This window comes from Leopardus geoffroyi, chromosome B1, assembly GCF_018350155.1.
Source record: "Leopardus geoffroyi isolate Oge1 chromosome B1, O.geoffroyi_Oge1_pat1.0, whole genome shotgun sequence".
Taxonomy (NCBI): Eukaryota; Metazoa; Chordata; class Mammalia; order Carnivora; family Felidae; genus Leopardus; species Leopardus geoffroyi.
This window is the reverse complement of record NC_059327.1, coordinates 83,943,771-83,958,997: the sequence shown is the minus strand read 5'-3', so window position 1 is coordinate 83,958,997 and position 15,227 is coordinate 83,943,771. Positions and strand designations below refer to the sequence as shown.

Sequence of the window (15,227 nt, the reverse complement as noted above, 5' to 3'; positions counted from 1 at the left end):
CAACTCATGGGTGGCCAAAGAAGCGAAACTAAAATTAATGAAAAAGTAAACTATTTGGTAATAAATGTAAGAATCATTTTCTTATTTATTTCTAAATCTAAATAAATGTAAAATCATTTTCTTATTTATTTCTACTGATGCATTTACCAAATACAATTTAAATTTACTAATATTGGATCACTAATATATTGTTAGAACCATTTCTTTGTATAAAATCTATTTGTTTTTTATTTACAGGGTTAACTTTTTTCTTTTTTTTTTTTTTTGCTTAGTAGCCATTTATTTTTTCTCCTGTTGACATTTCACAATACTATGATTAAAAATATCAGACTTTCCAGAGAGATGAGACTTGTAATCATTGGGTAGATCTCTGTTCATTTCAAATAATGTAGATTTTTTTAAAGACTATTAGTAACTGCTGTAAGCTTTGACAAACAAATTTCTAGAAAACATATTCAACCAATACTGTTTTCTTTAGCTTATTTTTTATGTTTTTAAATGTTTATTATTCATTTTTGAAAGAAAGCATGTATGCACACACGTGCACCTGTGGGGGAGGAGCAGAGAAAGAGAGGGAAAGAGGGAACCCCAGGCTGGCTTCACTCTGTCAGCACGGACCCCAATGTGGAGATCGAACATATGAAACTTGAGATCATGACCTCAGCCAAAAATCAAGAGTTGGATGCTTAACTGACTGAGACACCCAAGCTACCCTTTAAAGTTTATTTTTATGGTGTAAATTAAATACTCTCATTTAATTTGACATATATTTGAAAGCGATAAATAAATGGCCAACAGGACTCTTGAAAAGAAAAAGCACAATTCATGCTAAACAATAAAACCTAAACTCTACAATTTGAAGCATAATAGAAAACATACAATTCTTCCAATGATTTTAATGACTTGAGTAGCACAAGTAACAACTGTAATGTCTAAATGCAAATCTTGGCCACATCTCCATGTTTGCTCTATTTATGTGACTTAGTGTTCTTGACTATAGCAGTGACAATCTACCTGTCTAGGGTAACCATTATGTCCTAATGCTTTCAACTTAAATGACTTTGATTTTAAAGAGAACATTTCTATATTCTAAAAAAATAATTCCACATGAGATTACATAAATGCTAAAGAGGAGGTGTACTTAAAAAGTATTTATTAGTGTCTTAAAAAAAGTATTTATTAGTGTCTTAATATACATTCAAGAACTTTGATTCTACTATTTGATATTTCATAGACTATATTTCATAGTCCATTTCATAGACTATCATCTGTCTCACTCAAGATAAAGGATCAGAATCACATCACAGACTCACTAGGACAAAATAAATGGTGCAAACAAAAAAATAGTTAATTTCATGCCGTTTGTTAGAACCCAGGTTTCTGTGAATACATATGAATGTATGCTTAGTTGACTCAATTTACATTTTCAGAGAATTACAGAGAGGGGAACACATATACTTACTTGTGAACTGGAAGTCCCCAGTATCATTTGCCTGGGGTGTGGGAAGAAAGTGCTGGCCTTCTTCTGATGCTCCTTCCTCTTTGATTTCCATGATCAACCTTCACAGTTGTTTAGTCTTCTAAATTTTCACGTCCAAATGTCACTGCCAGTGATTCGTGGTTTAATATAGATGTATCTTCACACTAAAGGCCCGATATCCTGCGAAATTCTGCATTTAGGAAACAGCAACAGCAAAAATCTTAGTTACTTCAGAGTTCAGTATAAAGCTAAGAATTGAAGGTAGGTAGAAACTACAACTTCCTGCCTATCTCACCTTTATTTTCAAGATCTATCCACCTAATTTATGCCTCATGAACTCTAAGTTAAGTGGGTATTCTCTATGCAATTATTTTATGTTCATAAGAGGGATTTCTAAATCCTGAAATGTGTATTCTTCTCTTCTAGGTCATTCTGTAAAACAGTAGATAGCAATAGGGGCTGCTGCTAACCTAATATGCATCTAATTTAGCAGCAAGAGCAGATAGGATCTTGTCAAGGCATTAGCATGTTTTGCCAAGGTGAATATTACTATCATTCCTTCCATTAGATCTACCCTTTACGCTCATCTCTCCATCCACCCTTGTTAGAACATTATTCATGAGCATGTAAAGACAATTTGGCATGGCACTCTTCTTCCAATATGAGCCAAGAGCCAACAAGTAGTACAAGGGAGTTTCTAACCTCATCATTACCCATGGAGTCTTGCCTCTCTGCCTGATAAAGTTTTAATTGGTTAATGATCAGGGTCTGTGGTGAAAAGAATGAATAATAACTCTACAAAGCTAAAGCTCAAGGGGAAATGAAAGTAACAACAAAATCATGACAATCAGCATGGGGGAAAGAAAGCTTTTCCAAGAATTTAATACCCTATTATGCAAATAGCCGCAAATAGTTTCAAATTCATTCTGATATTTAGCCTGATATACATGACCAAGAATGAATTAGGGAAAAAAAATCAATGTTGTTTTAAATCAAGTTACCACCTGAATTAAAATGTATAAAAAATCTTTAAATGTCTGTCCAATGTTGTTTAAAGCGATAGTGGCAATCAAGTTTGGTTTAGAATAATGATTTCGTCTCCAACTTCACAAATCCACAGCCTTAGTCTTTGTTGTTTTAACAAAGCAGTTTCATTTGTAATTCAGCTCTGGTTTTTAAAGATCATCTGGTAAAAATTAAATTCTGAAAGCATCTTGAATCTTTAAAAAATATTCTAATAAAGTTGTATATATAAGTACGCATTGGTTCTTCAGGATACAACCAGGAATGAAGGCCAGGAGTAAAGGGCAATTGCACTATCAATTAGACCAAAGTCTTCAAGTGAAAATTGTATTTTGAATTAAGATAATGCTTTCTATTTTTTTAACTATTTAAATTTAGATGTGTCTTCTGATAAGGACAGACATATGTTCATCAGACCACATTCTATCATGAACCATGACAATTTCATTAGCATGAGTGGGGTCATATCTGTGGAAGACTACCATGCATGTGGGACTTGGGTACAAGAACTTTGTTAACTTAACTGTACCTCTTCACCAAAAACTCAACCTCTAATCTTGATCAGCTGTCGTAAAAATTAAAGAGGAGGCCTAAATAAGCAATATGGATAAATCTTAACAAACTAACAACTCGGCACACTAACAGTGAATAATTAATAAAATAAATGTCAACTCTGAGTGTGGGTGAATGTGTACCTTTGGGTGAGTGGAGAAGACTGAAGAGGCCTATAAACATTACTAATATGGTCCCATTTTAGGCATATCACCCATTCAAAACTTAAAAATAAATTCAATTTCAAGAGAATAAAGTCAAATACACAAGACAAAGATCATATAACAACCTCTTATGACTCTATTCATTTTTATTCTATCTTGTTTCATTTGAGGAGAAATTTCAGATTTGATACCTATTAACAAGGCATATGCCTCAGAAGGAATCAGTTATATTAATAGAAGAGCTCTAGAAAACCACTACATTTTCTAGCTGGTAAATACAGCATTTACCTATGGTTATGGTTAAATATAGTAGTTCCTTTTCTGTGTCTATTGGAAATTTTTTGGTTTGGAGATCATGCAAAAGAATAGATTTAAATTTTTACATACCACAAATATATTTTAAAAAGTCAGCTAGAGATACTAAACCTAATTCTCAGAGCAGAAAGAAGCGACATTAAATGTACCTATTATAAGAGAGTGACATAACTATATTTGATTTTTAGAAAGTTTACTGGGTGTCAAAGTAGAGAACATACTAGAAGTTGATAACTTAATAAGGAAACTAACTTGTTTGGAGGTTATTTTTATATTCAAGGAAAATAAAATAATAAAGAGGATCTAAGTCAAAACAGAAGCAGATGACTAGAAAAGAGAATCTGGATTCCAAAACAAGTTATTAAATGGGATAAAGGGCCATTTATTAAATGCAGTTACTTAGACTTAATGATGGAATTAGCTGGAATTTAGAATTGAGATAATGAAAGTCAGGAATTTCAGGTGAAAGTCAGTAAATATGGACCACTAAACTATCTGGAATATAAAGAAAGAGGGATTTTAGTCAAGGATGATGAGTTTAGTTCTAACCATGTTGTTTTTGAAATGTCTTCAAATATTCAGAAACAGTTAAACACGTGGGTCTAGATTTCAGGAGAGATACTAAGGCTGGAAAAGTATTTTTTTGTAAATCATTGACTAATGGTTGAAGTCAGTCAAATGAAGTCATTGAAACCAAGTACATGTAGTAAAAAAAAAGGATGACTAAAGACTGAACTGTAAGGCACAAAACCATTCAGGGGAGCAAGAAGAGAATTTAGCTGGTAAAAGCACTGACAGTGATAGGAGGAGCAACAGAGAAGAACAACTGAGGGAACAATGTCATCACTCTACTTACTGGATGTTTCTCAAGTAAACAAGGTCATTAAGTTAAAAGATGACTTTACAAGGCTGAATAGCTCCTACCCCTTTCCAACCAGAGAGCCTGTTTGAGAAATTGAGGCTAGCCTGCAGTGGCACCCTCTCCTTCTGCCAAGGCAAGGGAGCTAAGAGTGTCTTCTGATGACAACTCCTGGGAGCTTTGAAGACTTGTGGTACTCAGCTCAGAGGCAGACAGAGATCACCCCCAGAACAAAGCCAGTACCACCTGTGGAGTGTTCCAGTGCTGCACAGAAACAAGAGGATTAATTCATAGACAAGGCTGAGGGTAGCTCCAGTTCTTCTCCACCAGAAAGCCTGTTTTGGAAACTGAAAGTCCCTCCCCCTACTGCCTAGGCAAGGGAGGTGAGATATACTGAGGAGAGTGTTTTCCAACTCCATCTCACCTGATGGGCTGGCAACCCCAGGAAGCTGAGAGGTGGGCAGGCAAATCTAGTGGCCATGTTTAATCAAGAAACTTAGAGTGGGGGTTGTCTTGAGTTAATACAACAAACAAAAAGCTTTATGGCTTTAGAGCAGCTTCTCCCACTGCTCCAGGGCAGAGAATCTAATTTGTAACCTCCTCATCCCTGAATACAACTTTCATCCTGCCCAACCAAGGAACCTAACCAGAGCATATAGAAAGCTGCATAGCCTATTCAACAGCCCTACATTCGTGGCATTGGCATTTGAACAGAGAGCACAGCCTGTGGCTCCCCACATCTGCAGAGCAAAACCAGTTACCTCACCCAACCAGGGAATTCGGGGCACACTCTGGTTTGATTAAAGTCACCAAATAACAAACTGTACAGGTCCTGAGTCCCATCTTACTGCTCTGCAAGGACAGGGAAATTAATTCATAGCTCTGTCTACTACCAAATACTGTACCCAGTCCTGATCATCTAGTAAGCCTCATCAGAGAATCTGGGCAAGCATAGAGCCCATCCTATAGCTTCACTAGGGTAGGGAACCAGGCCCATAAAACTATTTAACTGTTCTCAGCCAGTGGCACAACTCCCACTCCCTGCCATCCCTTTAGACCTGGAACAGCAGCCTTGCTCAAAAATAGACCATAGTGACAGGCCCCACCTGCTCAAGGACATTATCAGATACACACCCAGAAACCCAAACTTAGCTGACTATTGAAGAGCTCTCTCTACCAAAGAAAACTTGTGAAGTCTAGAAAAGGAGGCCATTACTCAAACAGGTAGAATTAATAAGGACACAAGGATACACACACACACACACACACACACACACACACACACACACACATCAGGAAAATATGACACCAAAGGAAATTAATAAAGTTCTAATACCTGACACTAAATATATGGAGATCTGTGAGCTGTCAAAGAATTCAGAATTACCTAAGGAAGTTTAGTGAATTACAAGAAAACAGACATATAACTAAATAAAATTAGGAAAACAATGCATGAACAAAACAAGAAGTTTCATAATGAAATAGAAACCATCAAAAAGCAATAAAATAGAAATCTAGAGTTGAACAATATAATAACTGAACTGAAGAACTCAGTAGAGAGTTTTAAAAGAAGACTTCACCATTGGCGGGGGGGGGGGGGGTGGGGTGGGGGGGGGGAATCACTCACCTGAACAATAAGACATTGAAAATTACCAAGTCAGAGGAGGAAAAAGAAAAAAAAAAAAAAAAAAAGAATGAAAAAGGGTGAAGAAAGCTTGCAGAAATTATAATACAAAATGAAAAGAAACAATATTTGCATTATGAGAATGCCAGAAAGAAAAGAGAAAGAAAAACGGACAGAAAATATATTTAAAGTAGCAAGCGTTGAAAAAAAAAATTGCTGAACCTGGAGAGATAAATGGACACATAGATCCATGAGGCCCAAAAGATCCTAAAGAGCTGAATTTAAATAGGGCTACACTGAGATACTGACTATATAATTAAATAGTCAGAAGTGAAAAACAATGGAAGAATTTTAAAAGCAGCAAGAGAAAAGAGAGAAGTTACATACAAGGGAACCCCTAAAGACTATGAGCAGATTTCTCAACGGAAATTTTTCAGGCCAGTAGAGAATGTGATGATATATTCAAAATTTTGAAAGGAAATAACTGTTAACCAAGAATTCTCTACCTGGTGAAGTTGTCCTTCAGAAACAAAGGAAGGAAAAATACTTTTTTTAGTTTCAATTAAATTTTCAATCTTAAATTGAAGATTAAGGAGAAAAAGATATTATTGTTGGGGCAAGAAAAAAATCTAGATGATATAATCTGCTATAATGGGAGGAAGTTGGGGGTGAAGAGAAAATGAGGTATGATCTGAAAAGCATTAACAGAAACTTGAGGAGATTCTGCCCAATGGCCTTATTTTTATCCATTCAAGAAAAAAGTATATTTAAGAACAATGGAGTATAAAAGATTTATCAACCTGACTTCAAAAGCACAGTACATATAGGAAATATTAATAATTTTGACTACACCAAAATAAAAAAATATTCTGTAAGTACAAGATACCACAAAAACTGAGGTAACAAATTATACACTAGAAATATATTTGTAACAGAAATTTCAGCTCCAGTTTAGGATATACAAAAATGCAAAGACTATTACTCCCACTATAAACTCAAGAAAATGCTGAATATATCAAACCATAAACATTTCTTTAACTAATCTGAGAACAGAAGTCTCAGAGGAACCAACTAGCCTGAAACCTAAGAAAAGGCAAATGCCTTCATGGAAAAGAGCTTCCCTCCACGGAAGGAAGAGATGTCAGGCCTCATATAAGCTGGTAATAATAATTCAGCCAAAAATATTCAATGACTTACTGAAGGTCAAGGGGGACTAGTATGAAAGTACAGAGCTACTGAAAGCCATAAGCTCAAAAGTAGGCTGCATTCACTAGCAGACTTTTCTTCATCCTCACAGAGGCTCATGAGGAAGATTGGGAAGAAAGTGGGAATCTGGAGAAAGTGTCCTTTGGTGATTCAACCCTATGGGAGGGGAGTAGCCATCACTAAAGACACACCACTTGGATCCTCTTCCCAATGGAACAAAAACTGCAGACTATTGCCTTCAGGGCATAGATGGAGACTCACTGCAACTATAAGATAGAAATAAGAGAGGTACAGAGAAGTTTCCTGGGATCAGATCATTAAAGATTCTCCGATCCTCTATTGCTAAGAGAAAGACAGGACCACTGAAAAGCCTCATCCTCAAAACCCAAGAATATAGATTTTGCCTAAGATCGAGGTTAAAAATAGGACAACAGAAAATGTCTCTACTCCTACCAGTCCAGTAAACAGTAGGAAACTATTAACAGCAGCCTACCACTGGAGGAGGCATAAAAACATGAACACTAAACCTCTCTTTGGTAGAAGCTCCCCAAAAAAGCCTTAAGTGGAGAGTAGAGAACAGTCTCCAGACACCCAAACCCCACTATGAGTAGAAATGAATGTTAGAGTTATTTGAAACTGGTGATGCACTCAAGGCAGCCATAGTAACAACAAAACTCAAACCCAGATCTGTTACTGATTAGATTGACTCAATTTAAAGGTGTAGTAGGAAAAGAGGAATGCCCACTTCCAGGCATAGGTACTATTTTTTTTATATTTTACTATCCTACACACTACACAAAGAAGATGAAGACTAAGATGAACAGTCAAGAGAAAAGAGGGGAAAAAAGCAGTTAAGAGAACCAGGTTAATATAAGACCCAAATGTTGGACCTGTTAGAAACAGAATATACTTAAGACTCTAATGGAAAATGTGGATGACTTGCATGACCAGATGGAGATTTTTAGCAGAGATAGAAACTATTGGAAATGACCAAATACAAATCCTAGGAATGTAAAACACAGTAAGAGAGGAAGAATGCCTTTGACAAGATCATTAATAGTTATGATACCATCAATGAAGTAATCAGTGAACTTGAAGATAAGCTAATAGAAATTACCCAAACTGAAACACAAAGAAAAAAAGAAAAAAAAGACACAAAGAAAAATGAAAATGCATACAAGAGCATTCAAAAGCTGTGACACAATACCAAATTAAATATATGTGTTATTTGAATCTCAGAAAAAAGAAAAAGACAGAATAGATATTTGAAGAGATAATGGCCTAAGATTTTCCAAAAATATTAAATTTCAAAACACCAATCCAAGAAGCTCAGAAAACACCAGAGAAATGACATGTACACAAATATACCCATAAACAAACAAGCAAATCAAACAAACGATAAACTTCTATGTATATCACAGTCAGGCTTTTGAAAAACGAAGATAAGGAGAAAAAATTTAAGGTGACCAAAGCAAAAAAAAAAAAAAAAGCAAATTACATATAGAGTAACAAAAGTAAGAAAATATTTTGGACTTCCTGTTTAAAAGTATGTAAGTGACATCTTTAAAGCACTGAAATAAGAAAAACATCAACCCAGGATTTTATACAAAGTAGAAATAACTTGTAAAAATTAAGAGACACAAAGACTTTTATCCAGACAAATAAAAACTGACAAATTTATTATCAGCAGATTTGCACTGCAAGAAATATTAAAGGAAGTTTTTCAAGTATGACATAACAGAGAGATACTTGAATCCACAAAAGAAATGGAGAATGCTATAAGCGATATAAAAGAAAGTAAATATTAATTTAATCTTTTCTTGTTTGTAGTGACTATAAAAGATAATTGCCTAAGGCGGGGTTTGGCACACTTCTATTAAAGACAGATAGTAAATATTTTAGGCTTTTTGGACTATATGGTTTCTGTCACAACCATTCAACTCTGCTGTGGTAGTGTAGAAGCAACCATTGGCAATACATAAACAAATAGGCATGGTTGTGTTACAATAATATTCTATTTGTAAAACTAATTAATATTCAGGATTTGGCCTGAAGGCCAGAGTTTGCCAACCACTGGCCTAAAGTAAAAATAGTAGTGATGTATTATATACTGATAGCATATATAAAAGTGTAACATATAACATCAATAGCAAGAAGGGTGACAGGGATGAATGGGGAATTATTGTTGTCTAGTTCTTACACTAAAAGTATAGTATACAATTATATCACTAAAATACTTGAAGGTAGATTGTAATTAAAATGTTTATGACAATTTGGGGGGTAATTACTAATAACTTTTAAAAATAAGTATAAATAATAACCCAACAGTGAAGGTAAAATGGAATAACAAAACATACAAAATAAATTTTAAAGCAGAGGAAAAGAACAAGACAGATGGAATATATAGAAGACAAGTAGCAAAATGTTTTTAATCCAACCATGTCAATAATCACATTAAATGCAAGCTACACACACACACACACACACACACACACACACACACCAATTAAAAGACAGAGAAGATTATCAGCTTGAAAGACCTGACTATATGCTTCATAGTTATAATGAAATATAATGACATAGTTAAGTTAAAAGTAAAAAGACTGAAAAGACTGAAACAATTATATCATGGAAACACTAATCAAAGGAAAATTGCAGTGACTATTAATATCAGATAAAATAGATTTCATATAACACACATTAGTATTGTATAAGGATAAAATTGTAATTCACCAAGAAAATGTAACTATCCTGAAGGTAAATGGGCCTAACAATAGAGCTTTATAATACATGAAGCAAAAACTTAACTGAAAAAGAAACAGACAAATCCACAGTGATATACTTAGAGACCTCAACATTCCTCTCTCTACAACAGATCAAACAAGTAGATAAAACATCAGAGAGGATACAGAATACTTAAATAACACTACTAACAACTTGACCTCATTGGTATTTATTAGACTTCATCCAACAACAGAATACATATTTTGTTTCAAAGTACACATGGAATGCTTACTAAGATTATATTCTTGGTTATAAAACAAACCTTAATAAACTAAAATAAAAATGTGTGTGTTTGTACATTTAAATCAGAATAAAATCACTATGCTACATATAAAAATGTGCTTAAAGGGAAAGTTATATTATTAAATGCTTATATTTAGAATACAAGTTCTCAAATCCATGATTTAAACTGAAAAGCAATTCTACTTATAAGCTTCTATTTTAGAAAAATTATTGAAAATGCATACCAGAAGATAATGGAAGGAATGTTCATAATAAATCAGCTTCAATAAAAAAATATTGAAACAGGCTAAAGGCCTGTCACTAAGAAAGTAGACAAATATATTGCAGCCTATTCATTCTATATAAAATGAATCTTCATATATCATCATTGATTAACTTCATAAAGTACAGAGGAGAAAGAGTGAGGAGGGACAGGAAGACAGAGGGAGGGATATGATGGCATAATAGAAAATTTAACAACATGTAAAATAGTACTCTAGTTCTATATTGCGTAGGTGTACATACATATGAAGTCCAACCACAGAGAAATGCATGATAAACACTTAAATCAGAATAATTATGATATTTGGGGAACAAGTGTGAGGGATGTGATCAGGAAGGGGAACACAAAAAACTTCAAATGCACAGGGAAAGTTTTGTTTATTACACTGAGTAAGTACAAAATGTCTCTATATTTTTCATTATACCTTTGCTACATCCTAAACACTCATTATACATTTAATTAACTAAAAAGGCAAAGTCATGTGTTGAGAGAAAATGGGGAAGAAGTTGGGTAGGAGGCTGGAGAAGAAAAGTGGAGTTCTGAGCTAGCCTTTAAGAGTACCAGATGAGGGAACAAGTGGAGGCAGTTTTATGGGGCCAGCTGGGCCTGGAGACCACAGATTTATAGATACATGTGTGTGGCTTTCTCCAACAGTGCTCAGCAGTCTTGTGGAGAAGGATAGTATCATTGACAGTGTAGGGGTTTTGCCTCCTGATGAAGTGAGAGAATAGTGAAGCTAAGGCTGTAATAATATAAATATGACCAAACATCTTTTTTAGGTTGTATTGGGAACTCATTAAAGGGGAAAGTTGTAACATATTGGCAGATGAGAGAATAATTCAGTTCTGAGTAATGAGAAGTCCAAGGTATTGCCATGGGTATAAGTAGATGGCTGAAATGGCATGGTATTATTGGTCACTAGGGCTAGTAAGAAAAAGACACTGTGCATCAAGGATGTTCAATGGGTTATTCCCATGGAAACTGAAATCTCCCAGGAGGATAACAGGCAGGACGTGTTCTCATAGAAAAGTCTGAAGAAAGCAGAAGTTTCACCAATGAACATGACAAATAGGGGTGGAGGAGTGGTATAGCCAGACATCAGCAATCTTACATGAGGTCCTAACAGCTTAAGGGGACTCTTGCGACTACTAGGAAAATAGTAGCCCGGCCTTCAGTCCCTGTGGTTTGTGGTCTGTCTGTATTAGAGTAGGCAACTAGGAAGCAGAAAACCCCAGAAACCAAGTTTCCATTAAGACAAAAAGACAAAGAAAACATTTTCTGAAGAGGTAGAAGGCTAAAGAAACTGTTTTCTATAGGAATAGAAGACCCTAAGGACATTACATAACATTTTTAAAAGTGAGAAGATCAGGGGAAGATTGAGTCATTTGCCCATAGCAAAATGAGGATGACACAAGGGGCAAGGATACAGGACAGGAGGTGCTTGTGGTTTAGGTGCTATCCCAGGATGACAGGAATATGAGGCATCATATGATGGGCTGTGCCTGGGTTCTAACCAGAAGGGCATACCTCTGGTTAAAGATATTCCCTCGCCTGTTCAGGCTGAGGTCCGGGCAGGGAGTGTTGGAGGCTCACTGACACTATGTACCTGTGGCTTTTGTTCAGCTTTCCAAACAGTGCTTTGATATAAGATGTTGAATAAATGATTAATTCCTATCCATTTCAAAAATAAACAGAATAGCAAGTCTCTATTATGGTGATTGTATAGCCCTTCAGTAGCCAACCCACTAAACTTGTTCACTTCATGTCAGTATCCTGAAACTTCTAACACCAGGACATGCTGATCAACCAGATATAATTCACAATGCCAAATCACTTGAAAACCGTCTAAAACCCTGCAATTTACAAGAGGGAATGTGGAGGGACAGGGCTTGTAAGGATCAGCCAAATGCTATATAATGTCAAGAAGACATAAAACCAGGAATATTATTTACCTCTGCCTTCTCTGTTTCTTTCTCCTCATGGCAAATGTCAGGGTACTTTGAAAGCTACCATCTTCATAGGATTATTATATTCAAAGTTCTGCAACTAGGCCCCTATTCTCGGTCACAGGGATTTATTCTTATTTATATCATTGGAAAGTAATAGAAGAATTAAAAAAAAAACGGTTTCAGGAAAAAGATTCTTTTTGAGGAAAATGGCATAAATTGGCAAATTCGATATTTTACCTGAAAAAAAAAATCAGGCATGTATTTAAGATCAAGACAGGGGCGCCTGGGTGGCGCAGTCGGTTAAGCGTCCGACTTCAGCCAGGTCACGATCTCACGCGGTCCGTGAGTTTGAGCCCCGCGTCGGGCTCTGGGCTGATGGCTCAGAGCCTGGAGCCTGTTTCCGATTCTGTGTCTCCCTCTCTCTCTGCCCCTCCCCCGTTCATGCTCTGTCTCTCTCTGTCCCAAAAATAAATAAACGTTGAAAAAAAAAATTAAAAAAAAAAAAAAAAAAAAGGTCAAGACCTTCCTTGCCTCTCATGAGGCCCCTGACCAGGCAGAGCATAATTCCTGACAGACCAATGAATTAAGATTCTAGGGCAACATTTCTGCCCAAGAAACCAACTGTGTCAGGAGACAATTGAATTCTTTAAATTGTCAGTATGGTTTTGCTACCAATATTAAATTCAATCTGAGCCCCTTTGTCACAAGAAGAATAAGGATGAGAGTTGTCAAGGCTCCAGATTGATCAAAAGCCCAGCTTCCAGGCTTTACCACAAGGAAGCAGTACTGACATGAGACAGACAGAAGACCCATGGATTTAGCAAGACCAAACAGGAACAGCCTTTTAAGGCTTTGCCACTCAAAACACGATCCCTAGACCAGCAGTATGAGTCGCCTGGAAGCCTGTTAGAAATGCAAAACCTTGAGCCAGACCCCAGATCTTCTAAATTAGACACTGCATTATGGCATAGAGCATTTCTACCTACATTCAAGCATGAGAAGCACCATTTTAAGAATAGAAGCCCAGATTCCATTCCCATAAACTGGGAGAAGTGAATACGGAATTCTGCCAAATAAAAAGCCAATGTGGGCTAAAGTCCCATGTCACTTAATCAGACTTTCTAGACAGATGCCAAGAGCTGTTATGGATCCTGGCCTGGGCTTCAGTCTCTAGCCACTGACTTACAACCTACATATAGTACTCTCATTTCTACCCAGAATTTTATAATCTGGGTTGTCTGTCTGCGGCCCTTGACACCCACCTCCTTTTTACTCATCTATTTGTTGGCCTCTTTGTATTGAACTTTTTCCAGTGACTAACCCTAACCCAGATGTGATTCTTTCCTCATTCTTTCTTCCTTTTACTTTTGCATTCTCCAGACTTAGCTGTGCTGCCTGACTCTTGGCAGGGTCAGGCCCAACACACCTCTATTGAATACTTGGCTAAACAGACCCAGGTCACTGTATGCCACCCTTTGGAGAATGTTGGAGGTTGGCCAGGACATGTATATGGCAGCTCATAATAAGAACTAGTGTCTTGATGTCATCAAAATCAGGATCATCTAGAGTCCAGCAACTTACTGAACACATCTGGACTGGGGTTTTAGAATACACAGTGGTTCAAACTATAGTGACACATGGAAACAGGAAGGAGGGGAAAGGGTGTAATAAAATATAAGTGACCGGCATGGTACTCTTCCTTTTCCTTCTTGTAAATACCAAACCAAAGGAGGTTCTACTAATATCCACTTCACGGAGTCTCTCCTCTACTGCTTTTGAAATTCATTTTATCCAAAAGCAACCACAATTTTCTGAGTACTTATGTGACTTTTCTGAATATTATGTGCCATGTGCCATGTTCTGTATTATCATGTCATATGCATAACATTAATCTTTATAACAAATTTAAGATGTAACTCCAGCTTTACAGGTGAAAAACTGAAGGTTAAAAAGTAATTTGTTCCACTTAGTAACTGGAGAAACAAGGAAGTTAATGTGAGTTTCTAATTCTTCTCTGTATTCTACCTGCTATCGCTTTTCAACTTTACCATACAAAAATCTTCAAATGTTTACCATCTCTTAAAAAATATACTAGGGCAGATAGGTAGGGAGAAAGGAAGAAGGGCTAGGAAACATTTATTTTATTTATCTTTTTATTTATATTATTTTCCTTCCTAAAAATAGAAATCTCTGGGAAACCTATAACATATCAACATAGCATTTAAAGCCTAAGCACCAGAACCCCCAGGAAAGAGAAAAAACCAACCAAACAAACAAACAAAAAACCATCATGGTAGATATTTTTATACTTCTATTTATAACATTCCGTCTTCTTGAGACATACTCATCCCTATCACTTCTACTGGGTCCTGATGAGAATATACTTTCAGTGGACAAACAACCATGAAAAAGAATCAATAGCAAAAATTCTAAATAATTGAAGTTTAAAAATAGAATCTGATGATTGAACATATCCAATTCTACAGACCCACCATTCTGGATACTTAACAAAGGGATAAAATTTCCTCCTTTTGCTTCTTTGAATCATAGGACTGCCTTCTGGAGATTGCAATCTCAGTCAAGAAATAGTCCCAAGTCACAATGAGTATTAACTGAATATTCATTGAAACTAGCAAAATCTTGATGTTCACAAAGAGCACAGAGCAACAACTCAGAGCAAAGAACTCAGTTCAGCAAGCAGAGGGATTGTATCTTTGGTTCATTGTAAATCAAAGGTCAGTCTACTGCTCGTTAGTCTCAAATTAG

General features: G+C 36.0%; 1 protein-coding gene across 10 annotated transcripts in view; it reads right to left on the bottom strand.

Moving 5' to 3' along the window:
• The window catches only part of INPP4B (inositol polyphosphate-4-phosphatase type II B), a 778,265-nt gene that overhangs the window by 367,604 nt on the left and 395,434 nt on the right, over positions 1 to 15,227 (bottom strand). For all 10 annotated transcript variants that reach the window (XM_045466827.1, XM_045466836.1, XM_045466862.1 and 7 more), the window contains one exon: positions 1,463 to 1,670. In XM_045466827.1, the coding sequence (XP_045322783.1) occupies positions 1,463 to 1,553 (91 nt within the window). In that variant the 5' untranslated portion in view covers positions 1,554 to 1,670. The remainder of the gene's footprint in view (positions 1 to 1,462; positions 1,671 to 15,227) is intronic.